The sequence below is a fragment of the Oncorhynchus tshawytscha genome, linkage group LG30, assembly GCF_018296145.1.
Source record: "Oncorhynchus tshawytscha isolate Ot180627B linkage group LG30, Otsh_v2.0, whole genome shotgun sequence".
Lineage (NCBI taxonomy): Eukaryota > Metazoa > Chordata > Actinopteri > Salmoniformes > Salmonidae > Oncorhynchus > Oncorhynchus tshawytscha.
Genome location: NC_056458.1, coordinates 33867863 through 33891809, shown reverse-complemented (window position 1 = coordinate 33891809; position 23947 = coordinate 33867863). Strand labels below are relative to the sequence as shown.

At 43.1% G+C, this 23947-nt stretch overlaps 1 protein-coding gene across 3 annotated transcripts in view; it reads left to right on the top strand.

Annotated features, from left to right (window-relative positions):
- Positions 1-23947, top strand: part of doc2b (double C2-like domains, beta) — a 295785-nt gene that overhangs the window by 203426 nt on the left and 68412 nt on the right. For 2 of the 3 annotated variants that reach the window (XM_042309299.1, XM_024393614.2), the window contains one exon: positions 4843-4922. In XM_042309299.1, the coding sequence (XP_042165233.1) occupies positions 4843-4922 (80 nt within the window). Of the gene's footprint in view, positions 1-4842; positions 4923-16888; positions 16913-23947 lie in introns of all 3 variants that reach the window. The other variant, XM_024393613.2, reaches the window with a different exon arrangement.

The following is a 23947-nucleotide window of genomic DNA, read 5'->3' as shown; positions in this document are numbered from 1 at the left end:
CCTTGAGTGCACAGACATACTCTTTATATATTGCATTAATGACACTTGCATTAATGACACTGTCTTACTTTCACATCAGACAGCACAGGTCTATTAGCGTTATTAATGCCTCCAACCGTACAGTATCACATCCTGATTTCCATAGTATCATTCACTTTAAGCCTTAGTCACCCATTTGATATGCAGCGCAGAGCACTACGATTGTGGTTTCTGTCAAGGCAAGGAATCGTTTTCTGCATTTGATAATGCCACCGACCCCAGGAATGGACTAAAGGATTCTGGGTCAGGTATAATCTTGCTCTTCCCTGCACCCTGGCTACTCGAATCCAAACATTGCCTTTCTCTCTTTGAGCCTTTATGGCTTTGACATTTTATGATTAGTTTTACAGTAATGCCCGCCGGCATGTCCTAGGATTCCTGCGATCCGTTCGCCACCAACAACAACAAGAGGCCTGTTTTTCTCTTTTTTTCTTGACCTCCTCGATCACCATGGAGATAACCAGGTTGTGTTTACCACCTGACTTCTGTGGGGCACAATGGAAATATGATTATGGTAATGGGGTAGTGTTTAGTGACGATCGAGGAGGACTTGTCCAGACGCTTAGGCCCAGTGAAGAGGCCCATTTAGGCGATACCCACAGCCTTAATTAAGATTTGATTCATTTTAATTGAACTAGATGAGCTTTGATTAAGCACACAGAGGCCCCAATGTGGCCGCGCCTAAACAATGGTGGCCCTTTTGTCAACCACATAATGAAGAGCGCTTCGCCTGCTGTTGCTGTTTTTGGCCGAGAGGAGAGAAGTGCTCATTTGCTTGATGGGCTCTCTGACACCGTCTCTTAATGTGCTTCCAAATGTAGGTAACCTTTGAGAAGCCTCGATCTGTGCGTCACCAGGAAATGCGCGGGGAAGGGATTTAATGTTGCGCGTTGCCCTGAAAGCTTTTAATGAAGCTTTCGGCTCATCAGGCAAGACTAACACACACCAGCGGAATTAGGCGGCCAGTGCCATCTCTCACCTCTTTCTTTCTCTCGCTCTCTTTCTCTCTGAGAGAAAGGCAATTTGTGTCCTATTTTTATTAATTGAGCTTTTATTGTTATTATTCTTATTAACTTGCTTTCCTATAGTTGTTGCATTGTCATGTGGTGAACCTGCAAGGGAGCATGTACTTCATATACTGTATATATGACAAATAAACAAACTTGAAAACACACATACATCTAACTTTGGCATTTACGTGTACATCTCTCTCGGCAGCCACTGAGTGCCCCGACAAAAGAAAGAAAGACGAGGCTCTCCTAGCCCACTAATGCACCCACAAAGTGCTTTCTAATATGCACACGGGGAGAAAGACTCAAAGTTTTCTATGGCACTGTAGAGTAGGCCGGCACTCTAAGGTTAATCACAAAGCGGTAGGCCTAAACGTTGGGCACCGTTTATGGAATCAAATAAAAATGTTGTGTAAGATGGGGAAGGACGGCTGCACCAAGCCAAGGCTGCTGCCAGTCAGTGCTGATGAATTAGACTGTGTTCAATTAAAATGACTCCTCTTATCCGGCTCCCGCTCCAAATGGCCCGCGCTTTGTATTATTGTCATTTCCCTTAATTACCGGCTGTCCCCACAGCCAGAGTTGTAATTTATGCAGCGGAAATTATTTTTTTAACATCACTCCAATGAGCCTTTCAATGCTTTGTTGCAGTGAACTTTCTGCGGACATGGATTCGATCAGCTGTCTTATGTTTTTGACTGGCTGTATCTGCATGCACATTGAGAGACTTCCTGCTTGTTGTTGGTCTGAAGGTTACTGTTGCCATGATGTTGGCCTGGGGGGTAGGTTTATGACAGTCATAAATACCTCTTCCCCCTTTTTCCTCTCTCTACCCTACTGAGGTTACATTTGCAAAACCCTTGGTTAACATAGAGATTCTGGGAACATCAGAAGGTGGGGGGAAATGAACTATATTCTGGTAATGCGACCAATTGAACATATGCGGTGGTACTTAATGAATATGATGTCAGTTCGGTTGTCATCTGAGATATTCTCATCAATGATAAGATGACAAACTCTACAGTGGAAAGTCTACACATCAGAGTTATCGGATTCACATGGAATTGTTGTTCAATTTAAATGTTTGAATATTAAATTATTTGCGATGGGATAAATGTGATTTTAGCTTCTAAAATGTGAGATTTGGGTTTTCATAAGATAGGGCTCTGCTCAATCAGTGGCCTGTCCCTGTGGAGGGACATGGGCTATAAAACTTTTCAAACTTTTCAAGCCCTCCCCTCACTTCCCATATAAGCCCTTGACGACAATGTAACCTCCTGTTCCGAGGACGTGAGGACGACGGTCCGATGTCAGAATGGTTCAGATAATAACTACAGAACGAAGCCAACATCAGCGTGAGCTTTGGTTGCGAATGGTATGAACTTTGAACTCTTATTCACTACAGAAGTGATACCTCCTAGCCGTTGAGTTAGCAACAGCTGCTGCAAATGAGGGTTAGGAAGGAACAGACAGAGTATCCCGTCTACCACACAATGACGTTACTACAACGTATTCAATTTACCAGCAGAGACATTCTTCAAAAGAACAAAGGACTCGGTTGGGCAACACGGCCTTCCATCTACCACCAACCTACCGAAACGCAGCTCAGAGTAAATATTTATTGCATTTTCCTTTTCCAAATGGGCGGTAATTTAGGATGCATAAGATACTGTATTTACGACAGCACAGCTTCGCCCTTTGTTCCTCAGTCTTCCCGCTCTTTCACTCAAACCCAGCCCCTTTTATTTTGTGTAACAAGCTGTCATATCTGTTTCGCCCGCTAGGGACGTTTTCCTTTATAACGTAATTTGTAATCAAGTTATGATTTAATTATGTGTATGTGTAATTCTGTGTGATTAGTTAGGTATTTAGTAAATAAGTAATTAAACCTGATGCTGATTCAACTTGTGAGCCAGGGTTCGTGCAGATAACCAAGAATTTACAACTTTCAGATGAGACTGAATTAAGATGACGATTAATATTGACTGCTATTGATGTAAAATATTACTAGGTCTTTGAGTTTATTCGGAAGATAACAGCTCTATAAATATTATTTTGTGGTGCCCGACTCTCTAGTTAATTACATTTACATGATTAGCTCAATCAGGTAATATTAACGACGGATAAATGATTTTTTAGAATAGCATGTCATATCACTTAATCCGGCATAGCCAAAGACACAACACTGTGCTCCTTCTCCTCTTCCTGTGATGTCATTCATTGTTTGTTTGTTGGTCTGTAGTTTACTGTGCTGCTTCTTCTCTTCCTGTGATGTTATTCGTTGTTTGTTGGTCTGTAGGTTACTGTGCTGCTTCTTCTCTTCCTGTGATGTCATTCGTTGTTTGTTAGTTGGTCTGTAAGTTACTGTGCTCCTTCTCTTCCTGTTTGTAGGTTGCTGCTACACCACTTTGCAGTGTAGAGGTTGCAAGTGACATAACACAAGCTGCCAAACTAGAGCAGTAGGTACTCTACCCTTACAGTTATATGTACCAGGAAAGCCCACCCATGGATGTGAAACACATAAAACTGCAGAACATTGAGGTATTAACACATCTAATGATCTGCGAGGCCAAATGTCATCAGACAGCTGAAAGCCATGCTGTGGCGAGACAACCTGTGGCTCCGGCCATACTGTATGTGTTGGCTTACTGTATTTCCCCTGCAATAGAATACAGATGGTACGTTATAGTATGGAAACATGTTTTTGCCCCAGAATTTTCAAGCCTTTGAAGAAACCAATTGATAGCTTTGCAATGCGAAAACCAAAAGCACAGAGCACTTTTAGTTAGAGAGAGAGATACATGTTTAGCCATTGAACAGATGGGAATAGATACTCCTCCCATATCGGCCAGATCTATACAGTTCCATGCCTCCCTGAATTTTGCGTAATGGCTTCATTACCTGCCAATTTTTGCTCCCTCTCCCCTCTCTGCGTGATCGCTGCTGGGAAAATGCTGCCTGCAGCGATATGTTCCTTTTTAGACCACAGAAATAATGACACGACATGGCGTAATGGATTTGATACAAGCTACGTGCTACGAGGCAACGAAGGGGCAGAAAATTGTTGGTGGGGTTGATGAAGGGACAGTAGAAAGAAAAACAAATCTGAGAGACAATTCTGCAGGAAAAAAAGAGCACAAGCCTCCGCTGAATGCCCCCCCCCCACATCTCATAAATGTATTAGAGATTGAAGTCACGGCCCGGGCTCCAATCTCGATAATCGAAAACAAACCTGGTTTAATCCCTCGGGTGTCCTCTGTTGCATTTCTACGTAGCATCACGCACACACACAACCTCCATGGGCACACGTGCTGCAATGTTTATTGAATTAATGCACCCTCCAGATGCCAGCGAGAAGACAAACACAGGCGGTATCAAGGTCTTGGACTAACGCTCTCTCTGACAGGACGTGGCACAATGTAATGCTGTTTCAGGTGTTGGGCCATGCTGTGGAACAGGCCTTTATAGGGCTAATGAAAGGATTATTTTGTATGATCATGTAGTTAATGAAACATTTGGAAGAGTTTATACTCCAGATGGACCCTATGGAGTAGATCAGGCATGACATTTTTTTACTTTATATTGGCAGACAGGCCTATATGTAGTGAGGTTAAACACAGTTGTGGTGTATTTGAAGCAAGCAGTTGAAGGCATCTCCACTCTGTCGTCTGATTTCTGTTGTAGTCTCCTGTTTCTCTATCTCTCTCTCTCTCTTCCATAGTGCGTAGCATGTAGTTGAAGCCATCTCTGCTCTGATATCTGATAAAAAAATGTTTCTCTCTCTCTCCTAAAGCTACATTGGGGACCCTGGACTTCAGTTTACTGTATGACCAGGAAAACAACGCTTTGCACTGTACCATCAACAAAGCCAAGGTGAGCATTCATGATGTTTGTCATTCAACGGGAAATTGTTTCCATGGTTTAGGGTTAACCAATGTAAAATACACACACAACCAGAACCACCCCAAAGCATGGATCAACATCTCATAGGTTAATTCATTATATCAGTTGTTAATTCATTACCAATCTGTGCTATTAAGCTGTTGTCAAGTTTAAACTATATCCTTTTCGTAATACTTGTCGAAATAGCAGATGTAGTATTGATACTCACATTTGTATTGCTTGGTAGTCACTGCAGCAATTCCATTTAAGTACCTAGGTCCGGGGCTCAATAGCAGTCCATATTTCAATCCATACATAGCAATATAGTAGGTAGCTGGTCTCTAACTAACTTTGCATAATGACAGGGAATAAATGGTATGTTTCTTGTTAAATAGTCAGAAGTTTGCAATTTATCCTGCTTTAAACGCAGCCTGTAAATGGTACCATCATTTCCACACCTATTTCGGATAAAAGATGAAGAGGACTTTTAGAGCTCAGCAGCTCTCTCTTTTCCTATTTCAGATATCTAGAACGGTAACATAAAGTAGGCTCCACGGACATACATGATGCTACATGGTTATATTTTGATCAAGGTGGTTGATAGCCTTTCTCTGTCTCAAACACACACACTCCAGGCTCATAGCTAAACATGTACCAGAGGCTCGCAGGGGGATCACTGGCAGCTTGTTTTGGCTCTGTCGGTGTGTGTGTGTGTTCTCTGCTTCTTCCCACTCCGTGGTCATGTGGGTAATTTCCTCTGACAACAAGCTTCTGGTAGCATCTGTTGCTGTTCACTTTACTCTGGATCCAAACGAAGCCTTTAGTCTGTCCTTACAGCAGCTCTGCAGTACACACACAGGTCAAAACATGCACACAAAAACACAGACAAAAACACATGTGCATGCACAGGCTCACATACTCACGAACACACACACCCACAAAGGAAAACACACACATGCATGCACTTGCTTACGCACACACTCAAACCCACGCAAAAACAGATGTGCATGCGCACGCACACATTCAAATCCACACACACTCAAATCCCCCCAAGAAGGGAAATCTCTTCATGTCTGAGGCTCAAAGCATTTTCGCTCACTGTGTTTTGTTTAAATAATCGCCGCTTCTTCTTGAAGATGACTTTTAGGTTTCAGTAGCTCATTCACTGGGCTCTAGGACAAAGCAGGAAACATCTGTAGACATTTCAGATATCTCTTCCCCTCTGTTGCTCACCCAAATTCTTTGTGACATTTACTAGTTAATGATCTCAAATGGATTTCCTGTGACCTACTGCATGCTATTGTATCATGGCTTGGTCTGCAATAGGCCAGACAGGATGTCTGAATGCAGTGGCTCAAGAGGAATGTCTGAAATCAGGATTATTTACTGAAGACTGCATGCTTTCCAGCCCAAACAAACAGCGTCTCCATCCAAATCAACAAGGTGGGGAAAAAGTTACAGAGCCTCTGCTATCTTTTCTCTCTCCACTCGAAGATGAAGAGGCCATTTTCCTTTTCCACCTTGCTCGTAATTGTCTTTTCAGGATAAGTAGGTCCAATTTACCCAGCCAGATCCACATTGGCTGGCTTGGGGGGGAATGCCAGACAAGGAGAGTCAGGTCAGACACTTACTTTGCCCTCTTCCACATTTCTCCTCAAAGAGAACCAGCTGGCAGATCTGAGAATAACCCCTTCTTGTTCCAATCCCTTCTATTCCCCAAGGAAAGAATTTAAGTCACAGGGGTAACACACTGGGGTCATGTTCAGCAGGGCATACTGTATAATTTCTTTTTGCAATGGAAAATGAAAATCTATGGTTTTAAGTTCAAGCAGTACCTCCCTCTTTCACCCCAGTTTCTCCCTACCAAACATGCCAATCTGAGATGCCAGATTAGGCCTTTGGTTAGTGACTTCCTCTGGGATTTCAGCTGCTCCAGCTGTCACAGTCAGTGCAAAGCTCAACATGAAACCCCAGGTGTCATAGTAGGCAGCAGGCTTACTCTGCTCTGGTACCTGGCAGCGGACTAGCGAAGCCCCAGTCCAGGGAGCTCCAGGCGACTCCTTTGGCTTTCTCTCAAAGCCTTGGAACAGCAGCTGGGCTAGCATCAGAGAGAGACTCCCTGGGAGAGAGTGCTAGAGAGGCTCCCTCTGGGCTTGTGGATGGCCTTACTTTTTAGGGCGGTCTTCACTAGAACACAAAAAAACACATTTGTATTTTTTTCACTGTTGGGATTTCTGCAAGGTTTTGAGGGCTTGAAGAGTATTCGGTCCCATTAGGGTGCTTGTCATCGCTTAACATAACTGGAATGCATGCCAAAAAGGCAAAATACTCAAATGCAGCAGCAGAGCCTTTTAAAACTCTAATTTCTTTCTTTGGTGGTGGGGAAATTTCACCTCTGACTTACTTGTGACAGACTAAATACCTGCTTCACGTACATTTTGACATCCTCCACGCACTATCTTTAGTGCAAAAGTTAACACACTAGAAAAGACTGGTAAGATAAGCAGTTGAATGGAGTCGAGAAAACATTTAAAAAGAGACTCCAGTTTTCTTTAATTCCCAAAAGAGGACATTGATGGGTGTTTTTCCCTGGCATGGATTCATATGTTAAAGTAAAGGCCATGTCTCAATAGACACTCAGGACATGCATGGTCAATAAATAACTACAGGATTGATGGATTTCTGCCAAGAACAAAGTGTACAGAAAAAGTTATATTTTTCTTTAATAATGTAAAACAAAGAATTCTCAGGAGAGAGAGAGAGAACAGAGGCCTATTCCCTATCTAGAGCACTTCATTACATTGTTTGATCCATCACCTGTTTTATTTAGACTGAACCAATCAAGCATGACGAGCCACTCTGGACGAAGATAGCGTAGATAGGCTAAGCATCGCTAGCTAGTGGATCTTGGTCGATAGTACTAATGAACGTGAGCAGTGGTACGGTCCCTCTCTCGCTGTGCAAAATACAATTGTTTGCTCAATCTAAGTAATATAGATGTACAGTGGGGAGAACAAGTATTTGATAACCTGCAAAATCGGCAGTGTTTCCTACTTTCAAAGCATGTAGAGGTCTGTCATTTTTATCATAGGTTCACTTCAACTGTGAGAGATGGAATCTAAAACAAAAATCTAGAAAATCACATTGTATGATTTTTAAGTAATTAAATTGCATTTTATTGCATGACATAAGTATTTTGATACATCAGAAAAGCAGAACTTAATATTTGGAACAGAAACCTTTGTTTGCAATTACAGAGATCATAAGTTTCCTGTAGTTCTTGACCAGGTTTGCACACACTGCAGCAGGGATTTTGTCCCACTCCACCATACAGACCTTCTCCAGATCCTTCAGGATTCGGGGCTGTCGCTGGGCAAGTTGCACAGCTATTTTCAGGTCTCTCCAGAGATGTTCGACCGGGTTCAAGTCCGGGCTCTGGCTGAGCCCACTCAAGGACATTCAGAGACTTGGACCGAAGCCACTCCTTTGTTGTCTTGGCTGTGTGTTTAGAGTCGTTGTCCTGTTGGCAGGTGAACCTTTGCCCCAGTCTGAGGTCCTGAGTGCTCTGGAGCAGGTTTTCATCAAGGCTCTCTCTACAGTACTTTGCACCGTTCAGCTTTGCCTCGATCCTGACTGGTCTCCCAGTCCCTGCTGCTGAAAAACATCCCCACAGCATGATGCTGCCACCACAGTGCTTCACTTTAGGGATGGTGCCAGGTTTTCTCCAGACTTGACGCTTGGAATTCAGGCCAAAGAGTTCAATCTTGGTTTCATCAGACCACAGAATCTTGTTTCTCATGGTCTGAGAGTCATTAGGTGCCTTTTGGCAAACTCCAAGCGGGCTGCCATGTGCCTTTTACTGAGGAGTGTTGGTGGAGTGCTGCAGATATAGTTGTCCTTCTGGAAGGTTTTCCCATCTCCACAGAGGTACTCTAGGGCTCTGTCAGAGTGACCATTGGGTTCTTGGTCAACTCCCTGACCAAGGCCCTTCTCCCCCAATTGCTCAGTTTGGCTGGGCGGCCAGCTTTCGGAAGAGTATTTGTGGTTCCAAACATCTTCCATTTAAGAATGATTGAGGCCACTTTCTTCTTAGGGAAGGCAATGCTGCAGAAATGTTTTGGTACCCTTCCCCAGATATGTACCTGGACACAATCCTGTCTCAGACCCCTTTGACCTAATGGCTTGGTTTTTGCTCTGACATGCACTGTCAACTTTGGGACCTTATATAGACAGGTGTGTGCCTTTCCAAATCATGTCCAATCAATTGAATTTACCACAGGTGGACTCCAATCAAGTTGTAGAAACATCTCAAGGATGATCAATGGAAACAGGATGCAGCTGGGCTCAATTTCGATTCTCATAGCATAGGATCTGAATACTTATGTCAATTTGCAAACATTTCTAGAAACCAGTTTTAGCTTTGTCATTATGGGGTATTGTGTGTGTAGATTGCTAAGAATTTTTATTTTTGTTAATCCATTTTAGAATAAGGCTGTAATGTAACAACATGTGGAAAGAGTCAAGGGGTCTGAATACTTTTCCAAGACACTGGAACTGTAAAAATGTTCTTGATGACTTAAAAGATATGCCTTGGGAATTGGTCTACCTTGAAGACAGCATAAATCATGCAGTAGAATGTTTCACAACATTTTACAAGGACGGTTGATCGCCATGCCCAAATAATAATAGAAAAACTGTGAAGGTCAGCCCATCGGCATGGATAGACAATGAGCTATGTGAGGTTTTTACACAGCGATAAGAGGCAAAGAGTCATGCTATTAACTCACAATTTGAATCTGATATAATGTTGTACAGGAAACCCGCGGAACTATGCTGTGTAACTGAATCATCAGAATGTAATATTATTTTGTACAAAAAAAGCTTTCACTGACTGCAAAAACAATCCCACATCAGTCTGGAATACTGTGAAAGGCCTCCTGGGCACATCCAGCACATAGTATCAATCTACTGTGGAAGTAAATGAGGAAATAAAAACAAAACCTATTGACATATATGAGTCATCCTGTCAATGAAAGGGACATTGTTAATTCTATTTACAAAATCATCAAAAGCCTGCAGTTTCACATTACCACAGGTATCAACTGATGAAGTGCTCAAAGCATCAATGTGCTTACCTGAGGACAAGTCACCTGGGCTTGATCTCATTGACAAACTTCTTTGAATAGCAGCACCATATATTGCAGCTGCAATTAGGCATATTTTTTTAAGGAATTAAAGTTTCCTAATGAATGGAAGCATGCAAAATTGTGTCCAATTCCAAAAGGCAAAACAACCATTTATCAGACCGTAGACTAGCCCACTGTCATCATTTAGCAATATTTTGGAAGCAATTGTCAGTAACTATATATGGGTGTACAGTCGTGGCCAAAAGTTTTGAGAATGACACAAATATTAATTTTCACTAAGTTTGCTGCTTCAGTGTCTTTAGATATTTTTGTCAGATGTTACTATGGAATACTGAAGTATAATTACAAGCATTTCATAAGTGTCAAAGGCTTTTATTTGCAGTGTTGACCTTTCTTTTTCAAGACCTCTGCAATCTGCCCTGGCATGCTGTCAATTAACTTCTGGGCCACATCCTGACTGATGGCAGCTCATTCTGGCATAATCAATGCTTGGAGTTTGTCAGAATTTGTGGGTTTTTGTTTGTCCCCCCGCCTCTTGAGGATTGACCACAAGTTATTAATGGGATTAAGGTCTGGGGAGTTTCCTGGCCATGGACCCAATATATTGATGTTTTGTTCCCCGAGCCACTTAGTTATCACTTTTGCCTTATGGCAAGGTGCTCCATCATGCTGGAAAAGGCATTGTTTGTCACCAAACTGTTCCTGGATGGTTGGGAGCAGTTGCTCTCGGAGGATGTGTTGGTACCATTCTTTATTCATGGCTGTGTTCTTAGGCAAAATTGTGAGTGAGCCCACTCCCTTGGCTGAGAAGCAACCCCACACATGAATGGTCTCAGGATGCTTTACTGTTGGCATGGCACAGGACTGATGGTAGTGCTCACCTCGTCTTCTCCGAACAAGCTTTTTTCCAGATGCCCCAAACAATCGGAAAGGGGATTCGTCAGAGAAAATGACTTTACCCCAGTCCTCAGCAGTCCAATCCCTGTACCTTTTGCAGAATATCAGTCTGTCACTGATGTTTTTCCTGGAGAGAAGTGGCATCTTTGCTGCCCTTCTTGACACCAGGCCATCCTCCAAAAGCATTCGCCTCACTGTGTATGCAGATTCACTCACACCTGCCTGCTGCCATTCCTGAGCAAGCTCTGTGCTGGTGGTGCCCCAATCCCGCAGCTGAATCAACTTTAGGAGACGGTCCTGGCGCTTGCTGGACTTTCTTGGGCACCCTGAAGCCTTCTTCACAACAATTGAACCGCTCTCCTTGAAGTTCTTCATGATCCGATAAATGGTTGATTTAGGTGCAATCTTACTGGCAGCAATATCCTTGCCTGTGAAGCCCTTTTTGTGCAAAGCAATGATGACGGCACGTGTTTCCTTGCAGGTAACCATGGTTTACAGAGGAAGAAGAATGATTCCAAGCACCACCCTCCTTTGGAAGCTTCCAGTCTGTTATTCAAACTCAATGAGCATGACAGAGTGATCTCCAGCCTTGTCCTCGTCAACACTCACACCTGAGTTAACGAGAGAATCACTGACATGATGTCAGCTGGTCCTTTTGTGGCAGGGCTGAAATGCAGTGGACATGTTTTTGGGGGATTCAGTTCATTTGCATGGCAAAGTGGGACTTTGCAATTAATTTCAATTCATCTGATCACTCTTCATAACATTCTAGAGTATATGCAAATTACCATCATACAAACTGAGGCAGCAGACTTTGTGAAAATTAATATTTGTGTCACTCTCAAAACTTTTGGCCACAACTGTATATAGAACAAAATGAAATGATCACTGCCTACCAGCATGCATACCTTAAGGATCACTTGACTGCAACAGCTCTGGTTGATTTAACAGATCAATGGCTCTGGTCACATGACCAAGGTAAACTTCTGGGTGTGCTATTTCTTGATTTTAGTGCTGCTTTTTACATTGTTGATTAAATTGTGTCACTATTGATCTGATTACACCTCATTATGCTTACAGTTCTATGTTGTCAACAGAAAGTTTACATTCACAAATGGTGCCTATTCTCAACCTCATTCTGTATACTGTGGTGTCCCACAAGGCAGCTCCCTAGGACCTCTTATATGCATCAAATTATCTCCCTCTTGTGCTCTCCAATTCTATGGCATGTTTGCTGACAATACCACTGTCTATGTAACAGGCTATTTTGTAGGGCAGCTAAAAAAGTCTCTTGAAGCTGACATGATTAATATTTCAACTTGGATATCCCAGAACAAATTAGTACTAATAAAACCAAGACAATACTAATATGTATGAAGAGAAGGAAGAAACTGCACTCCTCACAGCTGACAGATGGCAGGACGCCCATAGAGGAGGTTTCAGAGGCTAGGCTGTTAAGTGTGCTGCTAGACAACAGTATCTCTTGGTCATCACACATTTCACAGCTCTGCAACAAAATCATCGGCACCTCCTGTATACTCAGAAGGATTGTGAAATATATGCCAGGGCATATACTTAAACAAATCTCACAAGCTCTCATCCATAGTCAAATTTACTACTGCTCTGTCGTCTGGGGTAATGCAAGTATTGGTGACCTAAAGAGAATGCAGATAGCACAAAATAAGGCATTCCAAATGGTTCTGCAATGTGGTTACAAGAGGTCTTCATATAATTACATAATGCACTCAAATGGCCGACTGTCTAGAAAATTATAGAAAATAATACACAAATTATTTTTCATAATATTCACCACTCTGAAAAACCAGACGCTATATATGATAAACTGGATACGGTCAAAGACAAATACTGTCATAACACACAGAGCAGAACCAAGGCCACCTACAGACCACCAAAACCCAACTTAGAGCTGGGCAAAAGAGCTTTTAGAGATTCATTCACAATATTTGTTTTTACATTTCTTAAGGACTTGGAAGACTGGCCCTTGGGCTAAAAGTACATTCAAATCAAACAGAGGCTAGAATAAAAGCTTTCATTTGTTGCTGGGTGGTAATCAATAGAAAGTCATTGTTCCCATTCCTCAGAGCTGTGCTGGCTATTAGTGCTCTACAGGGGACGCAGGTCATATAGGCCTACCTTTTATGTGTGAAACTCACTATCACCCCTCAGGGTTCTTCACTATTCATCACGTCCCCCCCCATTAATGCTGAGCCATTCCTAGAGCAAGTAAGTTTACTATTGTGTGATGATGAAAAATCACCCACACTTTCTCTGGCAAGAGTCGGTGTTCAATGCAGCAATACTGATTTCCGTAGTTATCGTGTTATATGTTGCTGGACTATAAAACGTGCATTGTTGCACATATTTGTTCATTCTTACTTATTCTAAGATACTGCATGGGTATTGACTTAGACATTTATTTTCCAAATTGCACCCAGTAGTCAGATTGTACGTCAGGCATTTATTGATTTGTTTTGATTTCCCAATATGCAATAATTAGCTAAAGTGAATTGCAGTTCACTTTGATAATGATATGGTTGCGTTGTTCATTTTCTCTGCTTGGTACTTATGCCTTCCACATTAGAGCCTCCTCTTCAGTGTCAACAAAAGCCACTCCAGCAAACAGAAGCGTGCTCTTAAAGGGAGACCTGAGCCAGTTCCGGAGTCCTGTGGTGTTATTGCCTATGATTGTTACTTGAAAAGTGTTGAAGTAACAGTGAGACAAAGAAGCACCTCTGACAGGGCTTGGCCCTCCATCCTGTAGCTCTGTATCTGTCATGGTGGCTGGATAGCACAGAGGGTAGCTGGCAGCTGAGGGGACAGCCTGGGCATGGCAGTGGGTAGAAGAGTGGGTGCCCCTGGCAGGCCAGCCTGCATTGATTGATGGCAGCTATTTGCAGACTGGTTGACTCCTGAACTGTATCCATTGCCAGACTGAGGGACAAATGTGGAGGGGAGTGGTCTCTTTCTCTTGCATTCTCCCAGTGTGTATCAGAGGAGATGATCTTTTCCTGCATCTCAATAAGCCAAACTGAATTCCTTCACTTAAATAATTGGAGCGGTAAAAACAAATCTCCCAGAAGTTTCTGAGCTTTCAGATTTGCACAGAGGGGGAGGGGCCACACAGCCTGGAGCCCACTTAAGACAATTGAGAGTCCATAGTTACACAATCACATGTGAAGGGTCCAGCTCCACCCTTCGACGAACGTACCCAGCTCTCCAGTGTGACAGGATTCTGATAATTACCCGTCCATCTCGGTAACTGTTATTGGACCATGCACAGCCGTAATTAAAACAAAGCTGTAGAATCCCATTCAAGCCACGTGGTTTACCCGGAATAATCCATGGCTCCTGGAACTGGGAGATAACTTGTTTGTTTTTATCTCCCCCAAGTTCATTAGCGAGTCATTGTGAAGCTTAGAGAGCCAGTTATTATGAAGGAGGAGGCTTCGTCTCCAGCCTGACAGAGCGTAGAGAGGCTGCTGTCTATCTTCTAATGCAAAGTTGACGCGTCACCTGTCATGCGATCTCGCGGCTGTTGTGTGTCTGTTTGTTGTAGCAGAAATACAGAGCCAAAAATGCTTCATCGTATCAAAGATAGGTTGTGCGACGACATTTTAACAAATTTTATCTGGACTGTAACTATCAGCATTGACAGCAATTATGGTCTCCACTCTTTGATGTCTTTAGTTGTCCTCACCATAACGAGCATTGCCAGAGAAGCACAGGTGACCAAGGTCACAAACTCTCTGACCTTGTATTTTCTGATAGCTGTGGTAGATGTGAGCTTTGTTTTGATGTGCATTGAATTAATTATAGCTTGACGGAGAGCCTAAGATGTTGCAGGCAATATTGACTTCATATGCTGTTTCAATGGATCCGGAGACACATACTTCAGTCCTAGCCATAATGCGCATTAAGAAACCTGTTAGTCTAAGAGGCACATAAAACTTATTAACGACATTATCCCTTATCTGTAAAATGATTCAACCAAGATGGATTGAGCATTGATGATACAATATTGCTAACACACACACACTCACACACACACTAGTCTTCCACATGCTTCTAGTGAAGCTAGTGTGCAGTATGTTTATGGTGAGTTGTTACACATAACATACTGGACAACACTCTTACCAGTATGTGAACCCTTACCCCTCATCCTGTGTGACCATAGCTATCTAAAATAATTGAATGTTTTGACTTTGGGTATTTTCTCTCTTAGAAGCAATGATGGAGGCAATGGCCATGTCACATTACAACTCTAACGTGATCTTAGATAGGTGGCTTTGACTGCTGATTCAGTGGAATGCCGACAGCAATGTTCATGCTTCAATCTGCAGTATTATGGCTGTGACTTCAGATAACTAAATATTCTCCCATGACCCACATGAGGTGATTCCCCCCGGAATTAATCTGGGGCGTATTCTATTGCAAAACTTTTCTTAAATGGAAACAAATGGAACAAAATCGGGAGGGACCTACCTGAATTAGTTGCCAAACATTCAGTTTTGCAACTGTTTGGACTAATGATTACACCCCTGTTGTACTAAATGTCTCCCAGACTCCGTTAGAATGAATCACAGAGATTGCATGCTTGTCCGCCTACCTCAGTATGCATGACCCCAATTTGACTCAACATGTCAAACATACACACACACACACCACACACCCCCGCCTAACGCAATTAAAGTCACCTGTCTGTGACCTTTGGGTACTTCGAAGGTGACAGCTCTGAAAGGGTCACTCTCATTAGTTAGTGATAGCAGCTAGGTCACTTGCTAGGAGAGGGGCCCTGCTCAATGATGTCAGACCTATACACCTCTAGACTTCTGATGCTGGGAAAATTACTCTGTTGAGTGAATGGGCCAACACTCCATTTGCTAAGGCAACCTTAACAAAACTGTTTGCCAAGTCTCATCAATGGGTCAGTACAACATTTGAGTTTTCACCTAAACAAAAATCCAAACTGCATACGTTGAGCAGAAATTATGTTTTGGAATTGACCTTTTCTACAACTAGTTTATGTTCTATTTCAAAATCAACTGAGCAATATACAAATCTGCCCATATGATTTAAACATGGATGAGATGTAATGTTACCAATTGATTCTGGGTTTAATGAGTTGTATAGCATGAGGAAGGAACTGGTTGTAAAGGCAGTCAATGTCCTTATTTTCTCTGCCCTATACCCATGCATTTGGACTGTTAGAGCTCTATAGGGGAACTGTTTATCCCCTGCCCCAACTCCTACACTTTGGGACAGCATTGGATTTGGAGCAGCTCATTACCGAAGTGTTAAACTTGGCAAAAATGGATGTTTAATTGAACCTCCAGGCACCATATTAATGTGGTAGTTTTTTATGTAATGATACTCATTCTCATTATTTGTTTAGCCTTTGGTGCAACAGTAATGTAGTAGTATGTGACTCACTGACCGAATTATATGAGTGGCACGTTCTATCTCAAACTTTTGTTGTAAAACAGGATTTGGAAATGTTTATTAAAAGAACCTTAACAAGGCCAACTTAATCCCTAACAATGAGTTCCAAGGTAGCAATGTTTCAAAACTGTAAACTTTCTAGCAACTCACCATGAAATACAAACTTACATTTAATTTAATTGTAACACACTTTTCAAATTCCATCTTGGTTATTATTAAAAAAATGTTTCCAACTCAAGCATTTTCATTTGCTTTGTAGTTTTTGTTTTAAAAGTTCAGACAATACTCTCTGTCTTTCCACTCCCCCTTTCTTTTTTTTCCTCAAAGGCATGCTGTTGTTTTTCTCTTTATCTAAAGTCTTCATATTTATTTTGTTTCTCTTCCTCCACCTTACTCTCTTGCATGCACTCCTATCTCTCGACATGGTCCTGGTTTATGTTTGCTGGGGAACAGCTCCCCAATCCCAGGTATAAGAAGGTAAGGCACCGACTCCCACTGTTCCCTGTGGAGTGGAAAATCCCTAACCAAACCCTAACCAACCTACACCAACCCAATCAATCACCATTTTCTCCTGTGGTGTGCACAAACGAAAAACAAACTCTAACCAGCCTACACCATCCACAACCAATTACCACTTTCCCCTGTGGAAGGGACAGCCTCTAATCAAACCCATACCAAACCCTAACCAGCAGCCTACACCAACCCAAACCAACTCCCACTTTATCCTGTAGAGTGGACAACCCATAACCAAACCTTAACCAGCCGACACCAACCCCAACCAACTCCTAATGTCCCCTTTGGAGTGGACAACCCCTAACCATACCTTAACCAAACCTTAACCAACCTAGACCAACCCCAACCAACTCCCAATGTCCCATTTGGAGTGGACAACCCCTAACCAAACCCTTACTAAACAGTAACCAGCCTATACCAACCCTAACCAACTCTTTCCCGCTATTGGCATCCCAACAAGTAATACCTGGTGGCACTTCCAGACAGCCGCTCGAGAGTAACATGTGTTACAATGTTTGAAATATTTGTTTTTTTATAGTTTTTTGTTGTCGCACTGCATACTTTCCCTTGCTTTTTTAAACGATTAAGCATGGCTTTGATAACGATGGATTGTACAAACGTTGTGCAATACTCAACACATTTTCTATGAATTTACAAAAAACGCAAGGCGTATTCGAGACAAACGTCAGTGCTTTGGGATAATGAGCGCAAGAAGCCAGATGAGAGGGACTACAGCTGGTAAGGGCAGACATAGGAAAATACTAAATAATAGAAGGTAACAGACCTAAAATACTTCAAACACACAACCGCTCAAGTGAACTCAGAGTTGTAAATGAATTATGTGATGTCGCAAATATGTCCAAAAATGCCACAGAGACTCCGAATGTTTGTAATTCAAGGTCATTGATTAACAAAGTGGATGAATTTAAACTGCTTCTTCAATCCGTAAATGCAGACATTGGATGTGTCACTGAAACTTAGGCCCACAAAAATATCCCAGATTAATATCTTTTCTAACAAGAAAATCTGTTCAGAAAATGACAGGTCCAGAGGAGATGATTACCTGTTCAAGAGTCTTATGGCTTGGGGGTAAAAACTGTTGAGAAGCCTTTTTGTCCTAGACTTGGCACTCCAGTACCACTTGCAATGCGGTAGTAAAGAGAACAGTCCATGACTGGGGTGGCTGGGGTCTTTGACAATTTTTAGGGCCTTCATCTGACATCGCCTGGTGTAGAGGTCCTGAATGGCAGGCAGCTTAACCCCAGTGATGTACTGGGCCGTACACACTACCCTCTGTAGTGCCTTGCGGTCAGAGGCCGAGCAATTGCCGTACCAGGCAGTGATGCAACCAAAATCAAATCAAATTGATTTATATAGCCCTTCGTACATCAGCTGATATCTCAAAGTGCTGTACAGAAACCCAGCATAAAACCCCAAACAGCAAGCAATGCAGGTGTAGAAGCACGGTGGCTAGGAAAAACTCCCTAGAAAGGCCAAAACCTAGGAAGAAACCTAGAGAGGAACCAGGCTATGTGGGGTGGCCAGTCCTCTTCTGGCTGTGCCGGGTGGAGATTATAACAGAACATGGCCAAGATGTTCAAATGTTCATAAATGACCAGCATGGTCCAATAATAATAAGGCAGAACAGTTGAAACTGGAGCAGCAGCACGGCCAGGTGGACTGGGGACAGCAAGGAGTCATCATGTCAGGTAGTCCTGAGGCATGGTCCTAGGGCTCAGGTCCTCCGAGAGAGAGAAAGAAAGAGAGAAAGAGAGAATTAGAGAAAGCACACTTAAATTCACACAGGACACTGAATAGGACAGGAGAAGTACTCCAGATATAACAAACTGACCCTAGCCCCCGACACATAAACTACTGCAGCATAAATACTGGAGGCTGAGACAGGAGACACTGTGGCCCCATCCGATGACACCCCCGGACAGGGCCAAACAGGAAGGATGTAACCCCACCCACTTTGCCAAAGCACAGCCCCCACACCAACAGAGGGATATCTTCAACCACCAACTTACCATCCTGAGACAAGGCCGAGTATAGCCCACAAAGATCTCCGCCACGGCACAACCCAAGGGGGGGGCGCCAACCCAGACAGGAAGATCACATCAGTAACTCAACCTACTCAAGTGACGCACTCCTCCTAGTGATGGTATGAAAGAGCCCCAGTAAGCCAGTGACTCAGCCCCTGTAATAGGGTTAGAGGCAGAGAATCCCAGTGGAAAGAGGAGAACCGGCCAGGCAGAGACAGCAAGGGCGGTTCGTTGCTCCAGAGCCTTTCCGTTCACCTTCACACTCCTGGGCCAGACTACACTCAATCATATGACCCACTGAAGAGATGAGTCTTCAATAAAGACTTAAAGGTTGAGACTGAGTTTGCGTCTCTCACATGGGTAGGCAGACCATTCCATAAAAATGGAGCTCTATAGGAGAAAGCCCTGCCTCCAGCTGTTTGCTTAGAAATTCTAGGGACAACTAGGAGGCCTGCGTCTTGTGACCGTAGCGTACATGTAGGTATGTACGGCAGGACCAAATCAGAGAGATAGGTAGGAGCAATCCCATGTAATGCTTTGTAGGTTAGCAGTAAAACCTTGAAATCAGCCCTTGCCTTGACAGGAAGCCAGAGTAGGGAGGCTAGCACTGGAGTAATATGATCAAATGTTTTGGTTCTAGTCAGGATTCTAGCAGCCGTATTTAGCACCAACTGAAGTTTATTTAGTGCTTTATCCGGGTAGCCGGAAAGTAGAGCATTGCAGTAGTCTAACCTAGAAGTGACAAAAGCATGGATTAATTTTTCTGCATAATTTTTGGGCAGAAAGTTTCAGATTTTTGCAATGTTACGTAGATGGAAAAAAGCTGTCCTTGAAACAGTCTTGATATGTTCTTCAAAAGAGAGAACAGGGTCCAGAGTAACGCCGAGGTCCTTCACAGTTTTATTTGAGACGACTGTACAACCATTAAGATTAATTGTCAGATTAAACAGAAGATCTCTTTGTTTCTTGGGACCTAGAACAAGCATCTCTGTTTTGTCCGAGTTTAAAAGTAAAACGTTTGCAGCCATCCACTTCCTTATGTCTGAAACACATACTTCTAGCGAGGGCAATTTTGGGGCTTCACCATGTTTCATTGAAATGTACAGCTGTGTGTCATCCGCATAGCAGTGAAAGTTAACATTATGTTTCCGAATGACATCCCCAAGACGTAAAATATATAGTGAAAACAATAGTGGTCCTAAAACGGAATCTTGAGGAACACCAAAATTTACAGTTGATTTGTCAGAGGACAAACCATTCACAGAGACAAACTGATATCTTTCCGACAGATAAGATCTAAACCAGGCCAGAACTTGTCCGTGTAGACCAATTTGGGTTTCCAATCTCTCCAAAAGAATGTGGTGATCGATGGTATCAAAAGCAGCACTAAGGTCTAGGAGCACAAGTACACATGCAGAGCCTCGGTCTGATGCCATTAAAAGGTCATTTACCACCGTCACATGTGCAGTCTCAGTGCTATGATGGGGTCTAAAACCAGACTGAAGCATTTAGTAAACATTGTTTGTCTTCAGGAAGGCAGTGAGTTTCTGTGCAACAGCCTTTTCTAAAATATTTGAGAGGAATGGAAGATTCGATATAGGCCGATAGTTTTTTATATTTTCTGGGTCAAGGTTTGGCTTTTTCAAGAGAGGCTTTATTACTGCCACTTTTAGTGAGTTTGGTACACATCTGGTGGATAGAGAGCCGTTTATTATGTTCAACATAGGAGGACCAAGCACAGGAAGCAGCTCTTTCAGTAGTTTAGTTGGAATAGGGTCCAGTATGCAGCTTGAAGGTTTAGAGGCCATGATTATTTTCATCATTGTGTCAAGAGATATAGTACTAAAACACTTGAGTGTCTCTCTTGATCCTAGGTCCTGGCAGAGTTGTGCAGACTCAGGACAACTGAGCTTTGAAGGAATACGCAGATTTAAAGAGGAGTCCATAATTTGCTTTCTAATAATCATGATCTTTTCATCAAAGTAGTTCATGAATTTATTACTGCTGAAGTGAAAGCCATCCTCTCTTGGGGAACGTTGCTTGTTAGTTAGCTTTGCGACAGTATCAAAAAGGAATTTCGGGTTGTTCTTATTTTCCTCAATTAAGTTGGAAAAATAGGATGATCGAGCAGCAGTAAAGGCTCTTCGATACTGCACGGTACTGTCTTTCCAAGCTCGTCGGAAGACTTCCAGTTTGGTGTGGCGCCATTTCCGTTCCAATTTTCTGGAAGCTTGCTTCAGAGCTCAGGTATTTTCTTTATACCAGGGAGCTAGTTTCTTATGAGAAATGTTTTTAGTTTTTAGGGGTGCAACTGCATCTAGGGTATTGCGCAAGGTTAACTTGAGTTCCTCAGTTAGGTGGTTAACTAATTTTTGTCCTCTGGTGTCCTTGGGTGGACAGAGGGAGTCTGGAAGGACATCAAGGAATCTTTGTGTTGTGAATTTATAGCACGTATTTTGATGTTCCTTGGTTGGGGTCTGACCAGATTATTTGTTGCAATTGCAAATGTAATAAAATGGTGGTCCGATAGTCCAGGATTATGAGGAAAAACATTAAGATCCACAACATTTATTCCATGGGACAAAACTAGGTCCAGAGTATGACTGTGACAGTGAGTAGGTCCAGAGACATGTTGGACAAAACCCACTGAGTCGATGATGGCTCCGAAAGCCTTTTGGAGTGGGTCTGTGGACTTTTCCATGTGAATATTGAAATCACCAAAAATTTGAATATTACCTGCTATGACTACAAGGTCCGATAGGATTTTTTTTTCTTTTTTCTTTTTTTTTTCTCACCTTTATTTAACCAGGTAGGCTAGTTGAGAACAAGTTCTCATTTGCAACTGCGACCTGGCCAAGATAAAGCATAGCAGTGTGAACAGACAACACAGAGTTACACATGGAGTAAACAATTAACAAGTCAATAACACAGTAGAAAAAAAGGGGAGTCTATATACATTGTGTGCAAAAGGCATGAGGAGGTAGGCGAATAATTACAATTTTGCAGATTAATAACACTGGAGTGATAAATGATCAGATGGTCATGTACAGGTAGAGATATTGGTGTGCAAAAGAGCAGAAAAGTAAATAAATAAAAACAGTATGGGGATGAGGTAGGTAAAAATGGGTGGGCTATTTACCGATAGACTATGTACAGCTGCAGCGATCGGTTAACTGCTCAGACAGCAGATGTTTGAAGTTGGTGAGGGAGATAAAAGTCTCCAACTTCAGAGATTTTTGCAATTTGTTCCAGTCACAGGCAGCAGAGAACTGGAACGAAAGGCGGCCAAATGAATGGTTTGGCTTTAGGGATGATCAGTGAGATACACCTGCTGGAGCGCGTGCTACGGATGCGTGTTGCCATCGTGACCAGTGAACTGAGATAAGGCGGAGCTTTACCTAGCATGGACTTGTAGATGATCTGGAGCCAGTGGGTCTGGCGACGAATATGTAGCGAGGGCCAGCCGACTAGAGCATACAAGTCGCAGTGGTGGGTGGTATAAGGTGCTTTAGTGACAAAACGGATGGCACTGTGATAAACTGCATCCAGTTTGCTGAGTAGAGTGTTGGAAGCAATTTTGTAGATGACATCGCCGAAGTCGAGGATCGGTAGGATAGTCAGTTTTACTAGGGTAAGTTTGGCGGCGTGAGTGAAGGAGGCTTTGTTGCGGAATAGAAAGCCGATTCTTGATTTGATTTTCGATTGGAGATGTTTGATATGAGTCTGGAAGGAGAGTTTACAGTCTAGCCAGACACCTAGGTACTTATAGATGTCCACATATTCAAGGTCGGAACCATCCAGGGTGGTGATGCTGGTCAGGCGTGCGGGTGCAGGCAGCGAACGGTTGAAAAGCATGCATTTGTTTTTTTGCATTTGGTTTTACTAGCGTTTAAGAGCAGTTGGAGGCCACGGAAGGAGTGTTGTATGGCATTGAAGCTCGTTTGGAGGTTAGATAGCACAGTGTCCAAGGACGGGCCGGAAGTATATAGAATGGTGTCGTCTGCGTAGAGGTGGATCAGGGAATCGCCCGCAGCAAGAGCAACATCATTGATATATACAGAGAAAAGAGTCGGCCTGAGGATTGAACCCTGTGGCACCCCCATAGAGACTGCCAGAGGACCGGACAGCATGCCCTCCGATTTGACACACTGAACTCTGTCTGCAAAGTAATTGGTGAACCAGGCAAGGCAGTCATCCGAAAAACCGAGGCTACTGAGTCTGCCGATAAGAATATGGTGATTGACAGAGTCGAACGCCTTGGCAAGGTCGATGAAGACGGCTGCACAGTACTGTCTTTTATCGATGGCGGTTATGATATCGTTTAGTACCTTGAGCGTGGCTGAGGTGCACCCGTGACCGGCTCGGAAACCCGATTGCACAGTGGAGAAGGTACGGTGGGATTCGAGATGGTCAGTGACCTGTTTGTTGACTTGGCTTTCGAAGACCTTAGATAGGCAGGGCAGGATGGATATAGGTCTGTAACAGTTTGGGTCCAGGGTGTCTCCCCCTTTGAAGAGGGGGATGACTGCTGCAGCTTTCCAATCCTTGGGGATCTCAGACGATATGAAAGAGAGGTTGAACAGGCTGGTAATAGGGGTTGCGCCAATGGCGGCAGATAGTTTCATAAATAGAGGGTCCAGATTGTCAAGCCCAGCTGATTTGTACGGGTCCAGGTTTTGCAGCTCTTTCAGAACATCTGCTATCTGGATTTGGGTAAAGGAGAACCTGGAGAGGCTTGGGCGAGTAGCTGCGGGGGGGGGCGGAGCTGTTGGCTGAGGTTGGAGTAGCCAGGTGGAAGGCATGGCCAGCTGTTGAGAAATGCTTGTTGAATTTTTTGATAATCCTGGAATTATCGGTGGTGACCGTGTTACCTAGCCTCAGTGAAGTGGGCAGCTGGGAGGAGGTGCTCTTGTTCTCCATGGACTTCACAGTGTCTCAGAACTTTTTGGAGTTG